Source organism: Gossypium hirsutum, chromosome D13, assembly GCF_007990345.1.
Source record: "Gossypium hirsutum isolate 1008001.06 chromosome D13, Gossypium_hirsutum_v2.1, whole genome shotgun sequence".
Lineage (NCBI taxonomy): Eukaryota > Viridiplantae > Streptophyta > Magnoliopsida > Malvales > Malvaceae > Gossypium > Gossypium hirsutum.
In genome coordinates, this window is record NC_053449.1 from 56133016 (window position 1) to 56159147 (window position 26132).

At 31.7% G+C, this 26132-nt stretch overlaps 1 protein-coding gene across 1 annotated transcript; it reads left to right on the forward strand.

Moving 5' to 3' along the window:
- The first annotated feature begins 892 nt into the window (after positions 1-892).
- LOC107937316 (protein VAPYRIN) lies at positions 893-3096 on the forward strand. The gene has a single exon (XM_041109188.1). It carries the CDS (start codon positions 1190-1192, stop codon positions 2810-2812), a length of 1623 nt encoding a protein of 540 aa, XP_040965122.1. The 5' UTR covers positions 893-1189; the 3' UTR covers positions 2813-3096.
- The last annotated feature ends 23036 nt before the right edge of the window (positions 3097-26132 follow it).

Here is a 26132-nt window from a genome sequence, read left to right on the forward strand (position 1 = left end):
ATGTTTTTTTAGTGTGATTTAGGAGGATTTCTTTTGTTGTTGTTGTTGTATGGGTTCATTGTTATTATCAGTTGTGTCATTGACAACGACTTATTATCAATTTAACTCATAGTTTACATCTCCCACAAATATATATTTTTAACAAACTTCCTTGGACTATAATCATAGAAATATCAACGGACCTGCCAAATAGGTTAGTAAGGCATATGATTATATCATATGAAAATTTTATTAAAATAAATATATAACTTCCCAAATTTTATATGAATGTAAAATGTATTTAAGTAGCTTTAATGGTTGGCGTTGAAATCAATAAAAATAAATTTCTATTTAAAAATATAAAATTTTATATACAATAGTGAATAGAGTCGAGACTAGTTATTATTTTATTTTTTAATAAAAATATGTAAATTAAAAATAAATAATAATTTTGAATTAAAAACTAAAATTAAAATTAAAATTTTGCAAAGAAATAAAAAATAAGAATATAAGAAATTAATAGGAAGAAAATCTAATCTAAAGCAAAATCTTGATTTTTATTCATGGGTTTATCATAAATGTAAAGATAATTTCAATATTTTATGATAAATTGGTTATAGTTACTGATGAGCACCTAGCAACAAATCTCACTTACTTTCTCGATAATCAAGATGAAAACAATTAATTGTTTCCCTTATCTACAAATAACCTATAACAAATGCTTAAGATTCAAACCCTCTTACTTTTCGAGTGGGTCTTCGAGCTTGAGCAAGTGACCCAGCCCATGATCACGTTTAGTATGCACGCCTAAAATAATATCTTTTTTTATATTTATATAAATTTTTATTTTTAATAAGATATTTTATAAATAATTTTTTAAAAGGTTATGTATTTTTTATGCCCTATTATAGATTCTATTTTATGTTTTTTTAGTGTGATTTAGGAGGATTTCTTTTGTTGTTGTTGTTGTATGGGTTCATTGTTATTATCAGTTGTGTCATTGACAACGACTTATTATCAATTTAACTCATAGTTTACATCTCCCACAAATATATATTTTTAAGTTCTACAACACACACCCCTTCGCTCTTCATTTGCTTTCCATCTCTTCATCACATTAATGCTTCTTTCGGCGGGTTTTTCGATCTTCCTTCAAAACCCACCAACACAAACACCTCTACTCTTAATTTGAAGTATCAAACAACAAAATATGGATAGGCTTATTAGTTTGGAACCTTCAAACCTCGTTGCAGTTCGTATTGAGTTAGGCCAGAAATGTTTCGGCGAGCTTACTTTACGTAATGTTATGTTCACCATGCCGGTGGCTTTCCGCTTGCAGCCGGTGAACAAGGGCCGGTATACTGTCAAGCCTCAGTCGGGTATCATAGTACCGCTTGGGACGTTAACGGTGGAGATTATTTATCATCTTCCTCCTGGTTCGTTTCTCCCGGACTCGTTCCCTTTCACCGACGATTCTTTCCTCCTCCATAGTGTGGTGGTTCCCGGTGCGGCGATGAAAGACTCGACGTCGAGTTATGATGCGGTTCCCAATGAGTGGTTCACCACGAGGAAGAAGCAAGTGTTCATCGACAGTGGTGTGAAGATCATGTTTGTTGGCTCACCAGTTTTGGTTCAGCTTGTGATGGATGGTTCCATGGATGAAATTCGTGAAGTTCTTGAGCGTAGTGACCCATCAAAGAGGCCAGTTGACTCAGTTGATTCCCATGGTCAAAGCTTGCTTCATGTCGCCATTGCTCAAAGTAGACCAGATATTGTCCAATTATTGCTTGAATTCGAACCTGATATCGAGTTTCAAAGCCGGTATGGTTCGACCCCACTTGAAGCTGCTTCGGGGTGCGGTGAAGAGCTGATCGTCGAGCTTCTTTTGGCTCATAAGGCTAGCCCAGATCGATCCAAGCACTCGAGTCGGGGTCCAATTCATTTAGCCACCAGCGGTGGCTATTTTGAGGTACTCAGGCTTCTTTTGCTTAAAGGGGCTAACGTTGATGCACTCACAAAAGATGGCAACACTGCCTTACACCTTGCTGTTGAGAATAGAAGAAGAGATTGCACACGTTTGTTATTAGCTAACGGTGCCGACCCTAGTGTTCGAAACACCCGAGACGGTGATACAGCGTTACACGTCGCGGCCGGATTGGGAGACGAGCAGATGGTGAAGTTGTTACTTCAAAAGGGAGTGAACAAAGATATTCGGAACAAGACAGGGAAAACTGCGTACGATGTTGCTGCGGAACATGGTCATATGAGACTGTTTGATGCACTTAAGCTTGGTGACAACTTGTGTTTAGCTGCTAGTAAAGGTGAAGTGAGGGCCATCCAGAAGCTGGTCGAAAACGGGGCAGCGATCAACGGGAGAGATCAACATGGATGGACCGCATTACATCGAGCATCGTTTAAAGGACGAACGGATGCCGTTAAGATATTGATCGATAAAGGGATCGATATCGATTCAAGAGACGAAGACGGGTACACGGCTTTGCATTGTGCTGTGGAATCAGGCCATGCTGAAGTAGTTGAATTGTTGGTAAAAAAAGGCGCAGATGTGGAATCAAGGACTAACAAAGGTGTTAAACCCTTGCAAATTGCGAATTCATTACATTATGTAGGCATCAGCAGGATATTGATCCATGGCGGTGCAACAACAACCGGTGGCATGCCACGAGTCAGCGCTATGCCGGATTCAGTTCTGTTCGGAAACGATAAAATCGGGAAAAAAATCGAGACTAAGAAAGCACCAATGAAACGGAGACCGGCAAAGGCAAGAGCTGTCCGCGGTAGCTTCGATAGATCGCTGCCATTGGCAGTCATATAGGTGGCTTGGTGATCATATATCTTACAGAGCTTTAAATTGATTCTTTTTGGCGAAGAATTAAATTTTAGAACTCATTATTAATCTGAAAGGTTCATTCCATGACCTGAATTTATACGTAAAATATTATTTAAAACCAATGTGAGTTTCCAAAGGGAAATGAAGTGAAATTGTTGGCAATTTGCGTGTAAATTGCTCTGTAGTGGCCTTGAAGACATGGATTTGTATCTAAATTTCCTGGTGTAAGTTGAAGCAATAAAGTTGTATTTTATTTGAACAACGGATTAAGGATATATATATTTTTAAATATATAATTAAGTGATTATCTTTCATGCTTATGCTTGAATATGTGTTGGACAAAAGTATTAGAGAAAGACAAAAAAAAATAAAAATATAATAGGTAGTTTAAATTTTAAGTATTGTTGTTATGTTTGGTAAGAGTATTATCTTTTTTTAATGTTTTAGTATATAAGTTAGTAATAAATTAATTCAATTGTTAATATTTAACTATTCTCGTGATTTATTTTGAATAGATCTTATTCTCTATAAGAATAACTAGTTTTTAAGAGTTTTTACACTAGCAGCCAAATAAGACATCACTTTAATGATTTAAAGTAGTTGGCAATTGGTGTATTAGTATTTGTACGCACTAAACCTGATCACGGGTCAGGCTAAGTTCGGGCTAGACTAAAGCAAAAATTTAGGCTTGAGTTCAGCCCGACTCGAAAATGAGTTTAAAATTTTGCTCACGCTCATCCAGTTAAAAAAAGAATACTAAACTTAAGTTCGGTCTGACCCGCCCATATTATTTTTTATATTATTATTATTTATATAAAAGTATATTTAAAAAATATAATACATCAAATACACTAAAAGCATTAAAATAAATGTTTTCCAACAAATTGAAAATACATTAAAAAAAGTCTTTATTCTTAAATAACACCAAGATAGTTGCAACTTAGTAAACAAATGCCTCTAAAATAGTAGTAATTAATAATAAAATAAAATTTATACAATACCCAAACAATAATAACAAAATAGTAGCAATATAATAACAAAATGACAACAAAACAATATCAAAATGGTGGCAAACAACAACAAACAACAACAACAAAATTAGGCAAATTTGGGCTGGGCCAAACCCGGGCAAAAAAACTTACCTTATTTTTTGTCCAAGCCTATTTTTCAAGCCTATATTTTTTCTCAAACCCTCTTACTTTTCGAGTGGGTCTTCGAGCTTGAGCAAGTGACCCAGCCCATGATCACGTTTAGTATGCACGCCTAAAATAATATCTTTTTTATATTTATATAAATTTTTATTTTTAAGAAGATATTTTATAAATAATTTTTTAAAAGGTTATGTATTTTTATGTCCTATTATAGATTCTATTTTATGTTTTTTTAGTGTGATTTAGGAGGATTTCTTTTGTTGTTGTTGTTGTATGGGTTCATTGTTATTATCAGTTGTGTCATTGACAACGACTTATTATCAATTTAACTCATAGTTTACATCTCCCACAAATATATATTTTTAACAAACTTCCTTGGACTATAATCATAGAAATATCAACGGTCCTGCCAAATAGGTTAGTAAGGCATATGATTATATCATATGAAAATTTTATTAAAATAAATATATAACTTCCCAAATTTTATATGAATGTAAAATGTATTTAAGTAGCTTTAATGGTTGGCGTTGAAATCAATAAAAATAAATTTCTATTTAAAAATATAAAATTTTATATACAATAGTGAATAGGGTCGAGACTAGTTATTATTTTATTTTTTTAATAAAAATAAGTAAAATAAACATAAATAATAATTTTGAATTAAAAACTAAAACTAAAATTAAAATTTTGCAAAGAAATAAAAAATAAGAATATAAGAAATTAATAGGAAGAAAATTTAATCTAAAGCAAAAGTCTTGATTTTGATTCATGGGTTTATCATAAACGTAAAGATAATTTCAATATTTTATGATAAATAGGTTATAGTTATTGATGAGCACCTAGCAACAAATCTCACTTACTTTCTCGATAATCAAGATGAAAACAATTAATTGTTTCCCTTATCTACAAATAACCTATAACAAATGCTTAAGATTCAATTTACCAATAACATTAAGAATTAGACTCAATTCTAACTAACAAATATACAAACAAGGTTCATTGTGACTAGATCACATACTCACACAACATGAATTGCATATCTAGTTTATACCAAATCATGCTATTCGTTGCAAGCATTGGAATAAATTAACCAATTAAATTCAAATTGACATGACAAATATTCTAAGCTATCAAATACGGTAGCTATATTAAACAAACTTAAATATTTGTAATTAAAACAAATGGTATGCAAATATCAAACTTGTATTTATAGGGGCTTAGCAACTTATATAGAGAAGAAAATACAAAAATAAAATAATACAGAATGCAACTATGTCTATTTGTAATCTTAAACTATGTGCTTATAAAGAAAAATTCATGTAAGTGAGAAAATAAAAATTGTCCTTAGTGAAATAAATTGTTTTTCTAAATTTTTGACAGATTTTTTGTTGCAAACTTTTAGGCCTATTTTGTGAACTTTTCCAACAATTTTTGGCTTCAAGTCATGAAAGAAACCTAGTTAGATATGTCAATTCCCTTAGTAATAGTATATTATGGACTTAAATCAGAGTTCTATAGTTCAAAATATGATCAAAATACCAAAGTAGTATTAAATCAAAATGAGTCCAACATACAAAACTTACCAAAATTAATTATCAAATCAAAATGGGTCCTACCTACAAAACTTACCAAAATTAATAATTTTTCGAGTAAAGATGAAATTTCATTAAAAGTGAGAAGAAAACAAGAAGTAGGAAAAATAAAGGGGTACCTAAGAACCCAAGCCAATAGGCTTGCTCATGTACACTTAATCCTAATTCTCCCCTTTCTTCAGAGTCGTTGGAACAATAGAAGCTAGAACAATGAAATTACAGTAGGACAAATAACATGTTCCTAGTAGTTTGCTTGTAATAAATCCACCCTTGCCAAGGTATGAGCATCTCTATTAACACTTTTACGAGTCTAGCAAAAGGTCAAAGAATGGAAAATAAGAGCAGAAATATAGACAATCTTGAATAATTAAATCTAAAATCCAAAAATCAACCTTACCATATGAGAGTGCATACTAGAGCCATTAGCTATCAAAATCTAAAACTATTAGGAAATGTGTCCATATTGTAGTAAACATGTAACTATTTTCTATGTATTTAAATGATGAATAAATAAATAAAGTTAATTTTATATTTCACTATTTATCTTTTGTGTTTCTGTCTATCATGTTTTGCATACATAGCAAAATTGTGACAAACAAATATTAGCCCATTGATTGTCTAAGTTCAAATTGATGATAAGTGACATTGTAAGAACATTTACATTGCGATAAAGATAACTTACTTCAGTAGATAATCTAAACGAGTCTGTAATCCCGTAAAAGAATCAAAGTGAACGTTTGATTCAAATACATAGAAGGATTATTATGCCGTCTATAATTCCAATTGGGGAGATGGCTAGTCTTGACTGTCGGAGCAGTTGACTCCACGGGTAGAGACATAGAATACTTATTGGAAGAATGATATATTAGACTGGACTCAAGTTGAATTAATTCTAAGTCCGTCTGTGAATTAATTCACTTGTGACGTTCATGATGTGACTTACCTAAACCATAAGTTAGCCACTAACCATGCATACGTAACTCATGTGCTTTGAATTAACTGGAGGCTTATGCTCTAAAGATGATTGAGCCGATAGTCGGTATGTTGGATACATGACTTGTATTTGGCATGACTTTACTAGCAACAATGGAATTCACAGCTCGATTAAAGAGTTAACGATATCCTCTCATTGGCATTGTGTGGATTGATAAATATGGAATGTGGTCACGGGTTTCTTGTTCTCCAACGAGTAATTTATCACAATCTTTAGTTGGCAGTGATCATATTAATCATTAAGAAGAAACAATGGTGACAATGAGATAAAATAATATTGTATTGAGTGAACGGATTTAACTTAAAGGAATCAAGGGTATCATATGAAGGGGTAACACACACATGACGAGATCATTAGACAAAGCAGTTGGATGAATTGCTTTCGTAAAGAGTACACAATAAGGAGTTTGCAATCATGGTACTTCTTGTAGATTGGCTCCATGATTAAGTAAATTGTGAATTATCAAAACGATGCTTCTAGACATAATTGCAATTACTCGAGCCTAATTGTATGTGTCTGATTGGTCCCTTCGCTAGCTCAACAAAAGCTTAATCGGACTGCATTTGAATCAAAAAAAAATTCTACGACTTTGGAAATAATTTAATTGAGTTGATTTAATCGACTGAGAATTAAATTAGGTGGTCGTGAGAATTTGTTCAACTAGAGATTTGATTAAAGAATTTTCTTGAAAAATTAATTTGAAAAATCCCAGTGATAATTAGGAAAATTAATTTTATCAAGTAAAATTAACTTAATCAAATTAATTAAAACAAACATGATATTTTTGGAAATTAATCTTCAAGTTAGACAATTAGCCTCAATAGGTAATTGAACTTGAAAATTGGACCCAAGATCGAAAATTGAACCCGAGAACCAAAACCCAAGATCAAAACTCAAAAATTGGTTGAACCAAGCCCTGTGTATGAAATTGGGCCAACGGTCCAACTGGTGGTTGGATCGAACTGGTCGAGCCGTCACTGGCCCAGACTGAACCGACAACAGTCTAGTTGAGTAGGCCCATTTGGGCAAAGTAGCGATGGTTTGGGGTGCCGGAGGAGTCGCGTCGGCGATGGCACCACCAGGTGTAACACCCCGTACCCGAGACCGTTGCCGGAGTCGGACACGAGGGGTTCACAGACTAAATTCGCTTACTATCGCAGTCCATTTTAAAATTTTCCAGGCAGTTGGCTAACTGCGACACTGTCACCTTAAAAATCATATCTTGAGTTTCACAACTCGAAAATCAGTTTCGTAATTTTTTCCTGAAACTAGACTCATATGCCCATCTACATATATACACTTTCACATTCATCACATCGGCTATTAGGCCTTATCACATATATACACTTTCACATTCATCACATCGGCCATTAGGCCTTATCACACATATATACACTTTCACATTCATCACATCGGCCATTTGGCCTTACCACATATATACACTTTCACATTCATCACATCGGCTATTAGGCCTTATCACATATATACACTTTCACATTCATCACATCGGCCATTAGGCCTTATCACATATATACACTTTCACATTCATCACATCGGCTATTAGGCCTTATCACATATATACACTATCTTGGCTGAATCTACATCTATCATTTTCCAATATCACAATTTAGAATTCACGTATGGGTTTAATCAATAGCTTATGAGCAACTAGAACAAGTTTATCAAGGTTTACAACACAATCTCAAATTCAGTACAAGCTGTTTTTCCTGAGCAATAGTCACTAAATCATTTATAACTAGAGCTACAAAACTCCAAATCACTTTCCGTTAATTTTTCCTGAATATAGACTCGTATATCTTCCATCCATAAAATTTCCAGAATTTTAGGTTTGGCCAATCAATACCAGATTTTTCTTAAAGTTTCCCCTGTTTCACTGTTTGACTAATCTGACCACTCTTCACTACGAATCAGATTTCTCATTTTACAGAATTCAAAATGTGTTGTATTTGATTTCATTTGAAACTAGACTCATTAAGGAGTCTAAGTATATAAATTTTATCTTATAACCATTTTTGTACAATTTATAATAATTTTCTAAAAACGGAACAGAGGATTACAGTGTCATTCTGCACTGTCTCACACAACTTTAAATATCTCATTATCGGAAATAAATTTTCTTACACGGTTTCTTTTATAAGAAACTAGACTCATTAAGCTTTAATTTCATAATTTATTCAGCCTCCCATTCAACTCCAACAATTTATGATGATTTTCTAAATTCATGTTACTGCTGCTGTCCTGAGCAGGTTTATCACAATTTTACTCTTCTGACATATCCTTTTAGCACTTCATAATATCATATCCATTTGGCAACATATCATATCAATAACTTACCTATACTTCATAATAGCCATTAGGCTATATGCATAAAAATTTACAATAGAGTTATGATTCTTTTAATATGTGCTTAACATATCATACTCAATCACATTATAGGCTTTAATACTTAAAACTTACCTCGATCGCTAATATACGTCAATTCCGACTATTCGACCAATTTCCCTTTTTCCACGATCCGACTTTGTTTCCATAAGCTCTTGATGCTCAATCAACAATTTTTAACTTCAAATTTGCAAACAGCAATGTCATCACTTTACATAACAGAAATTAAATTTCATTACTTAAACTATCCACGACAATCACCTTCCGAGCACCTTAATTTTCTTTAAGCTAAACCACCTCATAGTATACATATACACATTCGGCTAATTATAAAACAAATCAGCACTCATAACCGAATCATTGACTAAAATCACATTCGGTAGTATGCTTTTAAATAATTTCAATATTTATTAACATCTAAAACTAATTTGCTTGGGGTGCCATGAATTATTCAAATCGACCGAATATCATTGAATCTCTAAAATCATGCTTATAACCACTTGGCCGAGTTTCACATTTCAAAGCCACATATATATTATTCAAAGTATTTAACAACACTTAAAAATCCAAAGCCATAAAACTCAATTCATATAACACCAAACTCAATGCTAAATCACCCTAGGCACATTCGGCACTAGCACAAGCACACACACATTTAACTTTTCTAAAATTCAACTTTAACAAGCTTCCTATGCTTCCATGATAAAAACCGAATGCTCATCTTACCACCAACATGCATATTTAATTATCTCAAGCCTCTCTTAATCAATTTTATTCATAATAGCATGAACTCAACAATCCATTACTCATACAAAACAACATAACCGAAAACCTTACTCATTCCAAAAATTCAAATCTCAACTTGGTCACAAAAATAACTTGATATCTCACCAACACAACATCAACACCAAGCAAGAATGATGCATCCATGGCCGAGTGTCATTTCCATCACATAGCAAGATTTAGACCATGGGCTAGGTAGAACTCAAGCTAACAACTAAAACATGCATGCATCTCATGGAACATCATCAAACATACCTTAGCCTAGTTACATGCATGGTCGAACCTCTTCAATCTTTCTTCTTCCTTCCTCCTTAAAATTTTCGGCCAAGGATGAACCAAAGGATGAACACTTTTTTTTTGTTTTTCTTTCCTTCCACTCACGGCAAGGGGGGGGGACAATCACACATATCCTTTCTTTTTTTGTTTCTCATCCTACTAACACTAATATTTTATTGCCCATGCTCTTTATTTTATTGTTTCCTCCCATGATGCACCAACACAACATGTCTATGACATGTTTTGCCCATCACCCTTTGTCCATCCTAATGTCATGGCCGGCCACTACTAGATGGGGGGGGAAATTGACATGCAAGTCCCCCCTTTTTCAACATGCACTAATAGGTCCTTATGTTTTGATCTATCACATTTCAAAAATGTCACACATAAGTCCTATTGACTAAATTCACATGAAATTTACTAAATTGAAGCTTAAAATTTTCACACATTTATTTTAGACAATAAATATCATGTTCAAATAATTTGGTTACTCGATTTAGCAGTCCCGAAACCGCTTTCCGACTAGGGTCAAATTAGGGGTGTCACACTAGGTACAACAGCGGCAATCCGAGGATCGACGGATGGTCGGCGGCGAGAGTTATTCGGTGGTAAATTAGTGGAAAAATTAGATTCCTAGTGGGACTCTACTGGGTAACTTGATTTCAAATTAACTTTTTCAAAGATAATATTGTTTTAATGAATTTAATATTAAATTTAATTTAATATTTATCTAGATAATATTTTATTAATTTAATATAATTTCTCTAAAGAAATTATTCAAGAAAATTTCTAGAGATATTTTTTGAATTTACAACTTGATCCTAAAAGTTTAGAGAAATTGCAAAATTACCCCACTGGTAATTTTGTGAAAAAAAATTATGATTCGAAGTGAGCCCACACTCAGTAGACGTGAGCTTGAGGATAGCAGAGAAGACCACTCGGTCGAAGCGTTCATCCTAGACGAATCAAAAAATGTTAAAACTCTAGTTTTGGATAACACAACCAAGTTCTCGTTTTGGAAAATTTTTTAAAACTCTGGTTTCCTTTAAACCTATTTTCTGCCTTACCATGTGAAAGTGCATACCAGATCTATTGGCTATCAATCTTTAAAACAATACCATAGGCTCGCCAAGAACAAACCCATGAAAGCGCTTCACATACTGCAACGGCCTCAGCCATAAAAGGATCCAACTCTCCATGTAAGAAACTGGATATTTAGCAAATAAAAGCACTCGTATCATCCTTGAAAATTGTTGCCTATCCGATTTTTGGAAAAAATCCAATTTGAAAATGGTTTTCTTGCACAGATAAAATTAAAATTTTTAAAACCCACCCAGTTTGTGATATTTATAACAATAAACCTTAGACCAAAAGCGTACATGTGTTTTCAGATAAGCAGATCCTTGATATTTTCCGGCTTTCAACCAAACGATCTTCTCCACTATTCTCGTACCACAAGCTGCTTTGAGTATGGGCTCGAACCAATTGAATTGAAACACATAACTAGAAAAATGTTTCCTCTCCTTTTGGGCTGAAAATGAAAATTCTCTCTTTTTAATAGAAACCGATAAAATTGTAATTCCAGAAAAATATATGTAATAGTGGAGAATAAATTCTCTCTATTTTTTGACAGAATAACAATCTTCAAAATTGTGTTAATAGCTCTACTGATGTCATCTATTTATAGTAATAGAAGACAGAACCCTTGTTGAGTTGTAGTGGTTTATTTCAAATAGAAAAATAACATCCTACTTAGAATAGGAGAGGGGTGGACGACACACCCTAGTATTCCTACTAGGGTTGTCGCCCTCTTCATGTTACATGAAGGGTTTTGGGCCTCTCTCACATTGAGCCTAATTACGAGTACTTGTCAAGCTTCTTTGACCTAATACTCTATAATGTGATCCAACCCGATTCAAATTTTCTATTTTCAAAAATAAACTTAATATTTATATATAAAACAATTTTCTTATCCCTATTTTACCCCTAACAAAATTTTAACAAATTTACCTTGGTAAAATTTCGAGAAAATATGTTCAATATTTCACAACTCAACATGTTCACTATGACCGAATAATTTATTTTTATTTCTAGGCTTCAAAACAATTCAAAAACATAAATTCATTCTTCCGATCATTTTTTAAGTAATCCATATAGGATTGCAAATTTTCATTTCCATTTTTAGAAACCTACATTCATTTCCATTTTAAGTAATCATTCCTGAATGTTTCCCATTTCTCTTTTTCTATTCATTCTGTTCATTTATATTCAAACACGTAATTCATTTCTGGTTTCAACGAGCTAGTGGAGGGATCGATTGGACATATGTAGTTGAGGCTCAAATGATTTATAATTAAGTTCCGAATTTTTGTCTATTAATTATAAACTCATTTAGTCACGAAGCCATTCCATTATAAAATTGTGACTGAGCTCTTCCCAACGACATACCATTACGAAAGCAACTACTCGGTGCTCATCCAATGACCTTGTCATTAGTGTGTTACCCTAATACGATATACTTTGTCCTTTTGGGATAATTTTCATTCTCCCAATATGATTTTATTTTATCTCATGGTAACCATTACATCTTCCTTCATGGAAAGTCAATCATTATCAAATAGTGATCAAGTCATTCATCACAAAGACTGACGATTCGTGGCCACATTTACTTTCCATCAACCATATAATGTCAATGAGAGGATATCATTTACCCATGTTTTGGGCTATGAATTCCACTGTTGTGAATAATGCTACATACTACAGAATTCGTACATTCAATGCATTAGCTTTCGGTTTCTTATCTATTTAAACTCATGCTTTTACTTACATCAAAGTGTACGAGTCACGCATACATAGTCCATCATCCACTCAGGATTTAGGTATATCACACTATGAACGTCACAAGTGACTAAATCCATAAACAGATTCAAGATCTATTCTACTTGGGTCCAATCCGATGTACTGTCAGTCCAATCAATCACATCTATGTCTCTATCTTCTAGGAGTCATTTGCTCCAGTGCTCAAGATAAAGCATCTCCAATTAGACTTGATAGAATACCATAAAAACAAAGAAATCTCCATTTAAAATCATCATCCAATTCAACAAGTGCATCAATGTGATTATGTGAAAACCCAGAAATAGATATATCATCAAAAGAGTTCCAAAACATAGCTAACCCACCACTAGGACTTAAGCGATCCACACAAAAACAAAAATCAAATTGCAAAATTAGACGTAAAGATTAAATTTTGTTGGAATGAACAAATGTCTCATACAAAAATAAAATATTGGGTTTATTCGAGCTAACAAGCTCCTTAAGTGCACCAAATGAGGATTACTCAAATCTTAACAGTTCCAAACAATACAGATAATTAGATTTTATGCATTTATCCATTTATATATTCATACAAACATACAAATTAGTAATAGAGCTAATAAACAAGTGAAATTTTCTTTTTTATACAACAAAGCTAGTGATAATTGATGACCCACATTTCTAAACAAAAATTGGATATTTATGGACTTAAAAGAAGTAAAAACAATGGGTAGGTACTAGGTATTGATGACATAATAATTATTAGCTCGTTTAAGCTTAGAAATTATTAGTAAAAGACTTAAACTTATATTAATATGATCCTAAAAAAATGTTTTTTAAGCATCCAATAATAATAATGTGACATTATATTTTTTGGTGTATGAATAATATAATAGAATAAGAAACATCAAATTAGCTCTTATTATCATTTTTCACTCTAAAATTAATCTATTTTTTATATAAAAATTTAAGACCTTAAATCTTAAATTCTAAATTCCTAGACCTTGAATTCTTAAATCTTAGACCCCTTTAGACCCTAAATATTAATCTAACTCTTTTCCCTAAAATTATAAATCTCAAAATTTTAAACTCTAACCCACCATACTATAAATCATAAATCTAATTGAATAAAAAAACCACAAACCTTACATTACTATTACTATTTGTTAATTTATTTAATTTTTTAAAATTAATTTTATTTAATTAATCAACACTAATTAATATTAAAATACTATTAAATAAAATTAATCTAGTGTTAGAAAATGTATGATATTAATTAGAAATTCTTTTTTTTTAAATGAAGTAACACATTTTCATTGGATGTCTTTTTAGGATCATCCTAATATAATTTAAACTCATCATAAAATCCACTTTTTTCCTATACAAGTCCATTTATTTTCGTGGAAATTGATTTTTGAATAGTAATGTTATTTTATTCAAATATATATTTTATATAGTTAAAATATCTTTCGTTGTAAGGTTATCTTCAATGTTTTCAGAAGCAGATGGTGGTCAAACCAATTAGATCATCGGTATTTGATTCAATCGATCCGACCACTTCATTCAATTTAATTAAATAAATTATTAAAATTCATAAAAAAATTTAAATCGATTCAACCAATGATTTAACCGGTTTTTATATTCTAGTTCAACCAATTCTGAGCGGTTCATGAGTCAATCGGTCTAATTCTTTTCTTTTAACCGGTACTTTAATTGATTTCTGTTAGGATCGTCCCGAATAAGCAACGAACAAGTAAAAATAGTAGAAGAAATTGAGAAGATGAACACACAAATTTAACGTGGAAAAACCCCTCAAAAGAGGATAAAAAACCACGGGCAAAGATAATTTTACTATAATGGCAAAAGAATGAAGAGTACAAAAGATGGAGATAAAAACTAAACCCCGAAAACTCGAAAAACAAAGAACCCTCAAACGTAAACACAAAATTCTCTGAATGTGTTATGAGTTCTAATCTAATGGGTGTTTCTTTTTACTAAGATTGTAAAGGAGCCTATTTATAGGCTAAATTAGTAAGTCAAATAAACTATACTAATAAATGCTAAATATATTATACTAATAAATACTAAATCTTCTAGAAAGAAAATATATTTTTGTTTAACTTGACTTGCAAGCAATCTCTTAGAATTTGGGTCACATAATTCTATCAATCTCCACCTTGACACAAATTCTTTCAATGCCATCTTTGCCAAAACCCGCCACGGGCCTATCTTGAACTATGCAGGGAATTAACTGAGTCGAATCTATGCTTAGAAGCTGGAAGACTTCTAGCCTTCGACTTGTGCACTGCCAAATCAAAACTAACCCGGGTCTGATTTTCACGAATACAGTGCCCTAACTTTTCAAAACCTGCATCCAAAAGAGAACCTCTCTTCAACGAAACGGTCATACCTTTTTCCCTCCTATGACCAAGTTGCCTCCGCTTCAAATGAGTTGACTTTGACTCCGTAACGGACGAGGGACGTCCGATTTCACCGGTCACTGTAGAACCTTCCAGAATATAAAGACTGCCGGTTCTTTTACCTTTTAACAAAACGAGAGCTCCACGAGATACTTTAATGTCGCTCGACTCGATGTTGATTCTGCATCCTTTCAAGTCTAAAATACTCAAGGAGATGAGATTCTTTCGTAAATCAGGTACATACCTGACATCTGAGAGTGTCCTAATCGTCCCATCGTGTATCCTAATTTTAACAGTACCAATACCGATTATTTTACTAGATGAATCGTTTCCCATGTGCACAACTCCACCTTCAACTGAACTGTATGTGGAGAACCATTCTCTATTGGGACACATGTGGAAAGAACATCCTGAATCTAGGATCCACTCAGACGTAAACTTGGAGTTATCGCTCGTTGACACTAACAAGAAATCATCACCGCCTTCATCGACCAAATTAGCACCAGCTACATCTTCCTCGTTACTCTCAGCAGCTCTTTTATTTCGCAGTTTATAACAATCTGCTTTGACGTACCTAACTTTTTGCAATAGCGACACCTTTTGTCTCGTCTCTTTGATGCTACCAAAACGGAAGCTTGTCTATCTGCTTTGCTATTCAAATCAAACTCATTGTCGAGTTTGTCTCTACTCAACAAATGACCCTTCACATCTTCGAACGAGAGTTTGTCTCTGCCATAAATCAGGGTCTCCTTGAAAGACTTGTATGAAGAGGGTAAAGAGCACAATAATAGCATAGCTTGATCTTCATCGTCAATATAAACCTCAACGTTCTTTAAATCATTTAAAAGAGTAATGAATTGACTGATGTGATCTTTAAGAAGCTCACCTTCATTCATGCGAAACGTAAATAGACGTTGTTTCAACACTAAACGGTTAGCCAGAGACTTAGTCGCATAAAGAGTTTCTAACCTTTTCCACAAGGCGAATGAGGTCTTCTCCATCAATACCTCCTGCAATACTGTATTCGCGAGGCACAACTGGATTGCAGACAAGGCCTTTTCATCAAGCTCTTCCCATTCTGTTTGATTTAGATTCTCAGGCTTTTTCCCTGTAACAACCTTTTTCAAGCCATTTTGAACTAGAATTGCCATCATCCGAACTTGCCACAGATTGAAATTTGTCTCACCATCGAACTTCTCAATTTCAAACCTTGTTGCTGCCATCTCTAACCGGGCTGATCTATGAAAGTTAAACTAGCTCTGATACCACTTGTTAGGATCGTCCCGAATAAGCAACGAACAAGTAAAAATAGTAGAAGAAATTGAGAAGATGAACACACAAATTTAACGTGGAAAAACCCCTCAAAAGAGGATAAAAAACCACGGGCAAAGATAATTTTACTATAATGGCAAAAGAATGAAGAGTACAAAAGATGGAGATAAAAACTAAACCCCGAAAACCCGAAAAACAAAGAACCCTCAAACGTAAACACAAAATTCTCTGAATGTGTTATGAGTTCTAATCTAATGGGTGTCTCTTTTTACTAAGATTGTAAAGGAGCCTATTTATAGGCTAAATTAGTAAGTCAAATAAACTATACTAATAAATGCTAAATATATTATACTAATAAATACTAAATCTTCTAGAAAGAAAATATATTTTTGTTTAACTTGACTTGCAAGCAATCTCTTAGAATTTGGGTCACATAATTCTAACAATTTCCAATCCAACCGGTCAACCCAACCCAATTTAAACAACATTGATTATTTCATGAGAAATTTGTATTGTTGTGAAAATAATGATATTTCTTTGGGAAGAGTCGAAATGAAACAATCAAGTGAGTAGTAGCAATCAATGACGAAGGATCGGTGGCAATTTCCGAATCATGGATGGGTGAAGGTGAACGTTGATGGTTCAGTGTCAACTTTTAAACCAAGAGCGACCATAGGTGGAGTGGTGAGAGAACTGAATGGTAGTTGGATGGGGGGCTTCGAAATGGTGGTAGGATTAGCAAATGTTTTTCAGATTGAAGCTCGAGCATTACTTGAAGGCTTAAAGTTTTCTTGGGCTAAAGGGTATCATACAGTGGAGATTGAGAGTGATAATTCAATTTTGGTAGCCGTTATACAAAATAGGCTAGTAGGAAACAATAACTACGACAAAGTTAGGCTCATTCAAGACTAGTGTCTTAAGGATTGAGAAGTGAAATTTCGGAAGATACTGAGAGAGAGTAATAGGGTGACAGATCGTATCGCGAGAGAGGCCCGAGGCGAAATGGAGCACTTAATTACTCATGAGGAACCACCGAAGAGAGTGTGAGGGATTTATTAGATGATTATACCCATTGCGCTACATATCCATTGTTTGATGGCGACTAATTCTACTGTAATCCTAGCTTAAAGCTTTATTATTTTATTTACCAAAAAAATAATATTTCTCAAAACTATTAAAAATAAAAGTTGCTATATATCCAAAAATACGAAAATATTTCTCCAAAATTGTTTTTTACTCAACAAGTTGATATGGAATGAGATATTTAATTGTATTCAACGACTTTTCTTTTTCTAGTCATTGACTTACCAACAATAATCTATTGGGTGAAGCTATTTAGCATATATAAATTCTCATTGAATTTAGCAACACCAATGAAATGGAAACTGACATAAAAACTGATTTTCAATAAATTAATAGATAATATTATAAAAATACTTTTAGTTTTTTTATATAATAATTATAAATAAAATAATTAAACATATCTATTAAAAAATAACTTTAACACCTCTATTAAAACATTCTTCATCTGAATGATAAAAAAAAATCTAATCATTAATATAAATTTTCCACTTAAACTTGACAACTAAATCAATTTTAATGTTTTTTTTAATATTTTGATATTTAAACTTGTCAACTAAATCCACTTTAATATCTGAACTTAAATTTTGTAACACTTTGATAATGTATCGAATCATTATTTGAAAATTTGAAAATTATATAAATTATAAATTTTTAAATTTTCACATAATGTTATAATTTTAGGGTGTCACATCATCATATAAAGAAGGAATCAAAATTTAATAAGCAAAATAAATTTAGTTATTAAATTCAATTATCAAAGTGAGCAGAAAAAAAAATATAAATATTAAAATAAATTTAATTGAAAAAAATTACATCAACCCAAAATTTAATCTAATCTAATAGACTTGCTGAATTAATTGAATAAAAAATTGATAGCTGTCTGATTATCATATATCCTAGAACTTAAAAACCAATAACTTGATTAAAAAACAGTTTTACCAAAAAAAAAAGGAAAAATGTTTAAATATTTTTTTAATTTTTAATTATATAGTAATCATTGTTTTGATTTATATATTATACTTAAATTTTTAAGTTTGAAATTTAACATCAATACTTTAATTGCTGACGTAATTTCATTCATCAACTTTTATAATATCATTAGTTAGATTGATATTTTATTTTATGCCTGAACAAAAAGTCTTTTAATTTCTTTTTTTATTATATAAAAATAATTAAATTTTATTTTTGGTCCCTATCATATGTTCAAATTTGAAATTTAATTTTTATATTTTGATTTTTTTCTCAATTTTAATTTTATTAGTTAGATATAATTTATTTTGATTGAAAAAATTTATGTGAATTTTTATGAATTACTAAAACCATATTATTTGTTAACTTCGGGTCCATTGCAATGTAACTTTTTTATTGCATGATTATCAAGTGAGTATTTAAAAAAAAATCAAATATGTTACACCAACGAACTTAGCAAAAGAATTTTAATGGTGTTCATAACAATATCTAAATTTTTAAAATAAAAAAGTAAATGAACTAAATTCTTAAAAATAAATGCACAAGGATTAAATTTCAAATATACAAAGAGTATACAGATTTGGTGCATATTTTGACATCCAATTTTTTTTTTCTATTATTTGATCCAAGAAAAAGTTACCCTAACACGAAATATAGGTCAAGAACCGTACTAATTAAAATAATAATAAAAATTAATATTTATTGTCTAATTATTTGTGAATTAGTTTTTTTTCTAAGGATCTTATGAATACAAAATCACAAATAATATATGTTAAATCAACTAAAACTAAGATAAATTCAATATAAAACTTAATGGACTAAAAATTGGAATATTTTTTTAACATAAAACAAAATAAAATTAGACAAAACTTACCCATGATAGAGGTGTTACGAGTCGAGTTGAGCTTAAGCATGATATTAACACATTTTGTGCTTATGCAAGCTCGGCCAGACCCTAAATATAAGTATAAAATTTTGTCTAAATCCGTCCATATTTGTTAAAGGCTAACCCAAGTCTATTCTAGGCCTGCCCATATTATTTTTTTCAAAATTTTAAAAATACGTTTATATTTATTTTATTTTATTATTTATTTATTATAATGTTATATATAGTGATCTTAAAATTCTTTAATGTTCACAGTATAGCGATATTATATATTACTATATATTTAATTTTAATATGTTATATATCACATAATATATATAAAAAACATAAAATAAAACATTACAAACTAAAAAAATTGACAGGTTGGGATCAGGACTTGAATGTTTAAGCCTGAGCCCGACCCATATTTTAAACAGACCTAATTTTATTATCAAAATCTATTTTTTAAGTATAATATTTTTATCTAAATCCTCTCAAATTTTAAATAAACCTTCAAGCCTCAGCAAAATTGAAGCTTAAACTCAAAAGTTTGTAAGAAAAAAATCCAGGCATAACATTTGCATACATTTATTCCTTAGTTTTTACAGTTTTATTATTAGGGAAAAAAAAAAAGAAAAGAAGAAGTGAAGTTAAGGAAAGGAAATTTCCTTTTTGTCCAAAACCGAAAACGCAACACTTGGGGGGTTGTTGGTGGTATGGGAAGAAAATAAAGATTAGGGGTTGGTGGTGATTGGTGAATTACGCCTATGACTTCAACAATGACGGGGTTGGTCATATTAGTCTAAACCAACTTCCTAATAATACTTTTATATTTGCAATGATTTTTTAATTTCTACTTTTGTATATTGTTTTCTTAATTTTTTATTCATATTAATTTCACAGTTTTTTTTTCAATTTGGTTCATGAATAGTGGTATTTCAAAATTATGTCACCTATAGCTTAAAATTCTTTCAAGGCAAAATAATTTATCTGGCCTCTAATTTTATAAAAAAATTATCTTAACCCTTCATTTAATTTTTCGTTTCTTTTAGTCTTTAAACTTGTATTATTTATCAAATCACTCAAAAATATATGAAAAAATTAATATTTGTTAACTTTACTGATATGGTGTATACATTAGCAATTAATTAATTTTTTAAATTTTAAAAAATTCAAAAAAAATATAACTTTTTTAATTTTTTTTTCAAAATAAACTAGTTTTTATACCCATCCATCTTTATTATTTATGTTCTTAAATAGATCAAATGTTATTAATCCCTTAGAGGGATTTATAATTTCATAATAAAAAGATAAAGATTAAACAAATTTAAATTTCGAATATAAGATTGAAGTCTCACAATATATTAAAGTGTTGTTAACTCTATTCTAATATTATCTTATTTGATTATTTTTAATAATACAAGAGTTAAATTGATTCATTTAATAGTAGAGGGGCTAAATTGATCACGTCCCTAAAATAGAGAGACCTCTTAAGTATATTCACCAAAATATAAATATCAACGCAAATAAGCAAATATAGCATCTAACATAAAATTTGATAAAAATTTTAATCAAATTAATTAAGTATACAATATGACAATAATAATTTAAAAAACATAAAAATTTTAAATTAAATTAAAAAATAAATTGAATTTGAAATAAGGACTAAATCAAATTAAAAGAAAAGTATGAATCAAAGACCTGCACATAAACTGTAAACTGCTTAGGGATGAAACAGAATTATATAATTTGGTAGAAAATCACGCGAATCCTTTGGTTGAAAACAGTGGGTTGAACGTGATTTTAGTGATTTTAAATATAAGGTTTTTTCCCCTTCATGGCATTTATTTTTAAAAGGATTAGTCTCTAAATTAACCCCTAATTTTTTTTTTGAATTATATTGGTCCCTAAAGTTGGCATTTGTTATATAGATTGGTTCCTATACTAACACCGTCTGTTTTTTAAATAATTTGTTGATATGGACTAGCGTAGAGCTGACGCGTGGAGAAATAAGGGGACGACACATGAATTCATCTTTAATTTTTTTTTAAATTTAAATTAAAAATTGTCAAAAAAAAGAAATATATAAATTATAAAATCCAATATATATATATATCACATCCTAAAATTGGGCCTAGGAGAAATAGGAATAAAATTTAGCTTTTAATTTTTTTTAAGCATAATGTAAGAGAATTTAGAATGCCTTCAAAATTATTTTTGTTAATTAATTAATAAGAATGAATTTGTTAGTTTAGTGATAAAATTTTAGCTTATCCATAGCTTCCAAGTTCAAAACCTCGTGTGTGCATTTAGCTAAAATATTTTTAATTTTCTATTTTCACCTTATGGAAGTGTCGAATTTTCAAATTAACCCAACCAATTTTTTTTCAATTTAGTCCTGATTTTAAAATAGTCCTAATTCTACCCGAATTCTTAAAACCTATTTCAATTAGGGAAAGAAATATTATAAATGGCCAATTTTATTCAAACCCTAGAATTTTCACCTAGCAAATTTTCAAGAAAAGCACCCTCAAAGTTCTTCCCTTTTCAAATCAACTTTCAAGAAAAATGAGTCAAAGTTTTTAAAATTGTAAGACCCCAAACCCAACCTAGACGTTATGGTTGTATCTGGCAATGTCACACAATAGTGTTTTTGAAATCTCGTTGTTATGATGAAAACATTCCATGTTATTATCTTTAGTAAACATTTGTTAGAACTTAGGAACTCGTCTTTATTCGTTTAAAACATTTGTTTTGAAACATCCCTTGTTGCGGAAGCTTTAACAAAACAATCTAAGTGATCATGCGTTTAGAAAATATTTTAACTTTTTGAAAACTGAATTTCCTACGACTAGCAGGTATAAATCCATAAAGTAAAATAAATAAATAAATAAAAACCCAAACTTAAAACCAAAGTCCCAGAGGGTCCTTAAATTACAACCCAAATAATCAATAATAATCAAATCATAGATCATAAATTGAAAACCATGAAGTCCAAAAATTACTGTGGTCACCGCTGAGTCCTCCATCGCACCAATCCTTCTAGATATGGGGATTACCTGTGCACATTTAAACAAAAGGGGTGAGTTTACGAAAACTCAGTGTGTAATCCCACAGAAAATAAACAATAGCAAATCACAGTGCACAGTTAAAGTAGTCCTGGGCCTAAGCCCTTTTTCAGTATCAGTAACAGTTTGGGCCTTAGCCCATCTCAGTACAGTATCAAATATGCAGTAGGGCCTTAGCCCATCACAGTATCAGTAGCAGTCATGCAGTATTTAGTAACAAAGTCCTACCCAACCAGTCTCTACACACCATCTCTGTCCAACCCTACACTCCATGTGGGGATCAAATCAACCCACCCATCCCTACACTCTAGGTAATACCAAATGCGGCACAAAATAATAATTTGCAGCTGAGCTGCCAGTATGTTAGGCTTAAGAGCCTTTCAGTACACTTCCTCCAAATATAATTAACCCAACCCCATGCAATGTAACATACAAGTCATGACATGCTATTGTAGGACATCAGTACATATAACCAGTTCAGTAGACAAGCATACTATCATCATGCTCAACACATATATAAATCAAACAGTTAGTTCATACAATTAGGGGTCTAAGTGATGCTTACCGACCCTACAGTAGGTTCACTGTCGACTTGGGCGACCCGTGCAACCTTAGCAATCAATTCAGTGAAAATGGGCTCACACGCCCATGTGGTCTGCCCGTGTGGGCCCACACGCCCATGTGGCCTACTCGGCCCAAACTGGCCTTGGTCGCGTGGTCCATTTTTAATGTAACCCGTGCTAGCTAAATATTCAAATATGTTTTCACTATTTACTTATATGTTCCTTCAAAGATGTCTACTTGAGTCACTGCTACTAAATTATTTATATCTTGAGCTACAGAATTTCAAATTAAGGTCCGCTTGATGTCTTTGAAACTAGACTCAAATACCTTTCTACCATAAAATTTTTAGAATTTTTGGTTCAGCCAATAAGTATAGTAAAATCTTCAATCTTACCCATGTTCTGCTGTCTGACAGTTTTGACCTTTCTTTACTAAAAAATAATTATCTCTTAGTACAAAATTTGGATGATGTTACCATTTATTTGTATTCAAAATAGACTAATTAATAATTTAAACATGTAAATTTTAACCCCTAATTATTTTTCTCCAATTTTTGATGATTTTCTAAAGTCAGAACAGGGGAACCCGAATTCATTCTGACCTTGTCTCACAAAACTTATTATATCTCACTAGTTAAAATTCCATTACTTACATCGTTTCTTTTATAAGAAACACTAGACTCAATAATATTTAATTCCATATTTTTTTCATCCTCTAATTCGATTTCTCCAATTTATGGTGATTTTTCAAAGTTAGCCTATTGCTGCTGTCCAAACAGCAAGCAATTTCAGCTTTTCACCGAATCCCATTTTCTACGTGGAGCGACACGAGGCAGAGTGGGAAAAGAAAAATCAAGAAGATGAAGGGTGAAAGAGAGCAGAAATTTGACAGCAATGAAGAGAAAAACGGCAAGAAGGTGGAGAGATTTTGGGGAAAGTAAAAAAAAAGGAAAAAAAATGAACAGAATATTTGATAACCACCCCAATCCCTTATTTCTCTCCATCAAACTCCCCACTAAATCCATTACTCAGATTTTTAGTCCATCTCAAACTCTCCTGAACACACGAGCAAAAATAATGCCCATACCAAGATTCAAACTCAGGACTTCCTTCACACCAACACTCCGCTTATCCACCAGATTAGCAGGCCCATTCTGTTAACTATTTGTCAACTTTTACTTAAAAGTATACTTACCAAAGATAAGGTTTATTCATAAAAATACCAAAATTTGCCTAAGTCCTAGCTTGAACTTGGGACCTCCCAAACAAACCCAGAACACATAACCACTAAAGTAGACAGATATTTTGTGTCACACATTCACAATACCCAAAATTAAAATTTTAGGGCGTTACAAAAATCATCCCTCTACCTCAAGTAAATCATCAACCTCCTCTACCAACTAAGGTTTTTTTTCTGTTTTCCCAAATCAGGTGTGGGATCTAAACATAAATCTTTGTGTATAATTGAAATTATTAGGAAGTAAAGAACTTAGCATAGGTGAACCTAGGTAAAACCCTATGTGCGAAACCGTGTGTGAAACCCATGTGCGAGGTAGTATGAGAAACCCCTGTAGGTGCAAAGCCCATGTGTGAAACTAAGTGCACGAGTCCCTAACGTGTGCGAGCCTCTAAGTAAGCAAACCCCATGCATGTAAACCCTTTTGTATGCGAACCCCTTATTACAACCTCCCATGCATAAACATATAAGCTTACTTGCGCGAACCATGTGTATGATAATATGTGAGTCATGTTATGCGAACCCTATAGGTTTACTATGCAAACCCCCTGCTATAACCCAAATGCATAAACATATAGAATTACTTATGTGAACCCCTAGTAAATCCATGTGAACCCTATATGAAAAACATGCGAACCCATGATTAATATGTGTGAACCCTGTATTGCGGTACATGTAAATTAGAAAATTACATGCGAACCATTATCTACGCAGGTCATATTGTTATTACATGTTAGTCAATACATGCAAGTCAGAATCTTACATGCGAACCCTAATTGCTTACAACATGCGAACCCTAATTGCTTATAACATGCGAACCCTAGGTTATTACATGCAAATCCTATTTATCTAATTAGGCAAGCCTATATGTTGTAATATGCGAGCCATGTAATGTGAACCCTAAGTCCTATGCGAGCCTATAGATATTGCGAACCTTGTGTATATTGTTGTGCGAGCCATGTCAGGCGAACCCTACAGGTTTACTATGCGAACCCTATGATAACAGTATACAAACCCATAACATGAAAACCCCAAACTGTGAACCCTAGATGCAAACCCTTACTTGTAGGCCCTACACGCGAACTTGTATATGTGCTAGATAACTAGGCCTGTTAATTTACGTTAAAATCCTATACATGACACTGGTTTCTTTTACTTGCACAAATTATATGTTATTTTATTATTTCGCGTTTTATTATTCCGCGTCTTATTTTAGGTTAAAGGAAGGTTTAGCTTAGTTATTTTTAAAGAATGATATTTGATTAATACTCTGATATATTGCATGCCATTTCGATTTAGAAAACTACCAATTTTAATAAATGATTTTCGCTATTTTATTTTTAATACATAAAAATTTAGATAAACTCTTTTCACAAATATAAAGAGAGGCTTATAGGATCATTTCAGTGATCAAATGTAATGCCTTCGGCTTAGCTGAAACTCCTAGACCGGGTCGGGGGATTTACAATATATATTGAAAATAACAATAAAAAATAATATATAAATTGAAAAACAAAGAGTATATATAAAAATTGAAAATAAAAATAACAAATTTACAAAAACAAAGAGTATATATATAAATTGAAAACAAAATTAACAAATTTAGTTAAATTTTCAAAAAAATTCAAAAAAAAATAAATATGTTTAAAAATAAAAATGGTTAAATTTTTATTAAATTACAAGAAATTACAAAAATATATAATTTAAAAATTTTAAATATTAAAGAAACAAATTTAACCAGTTGACGTTGGTCATATCAATTTTACTAAGTTTTTCAGTAATTCCTTTTAGCTCTCGCCTTATTTTAGCCGG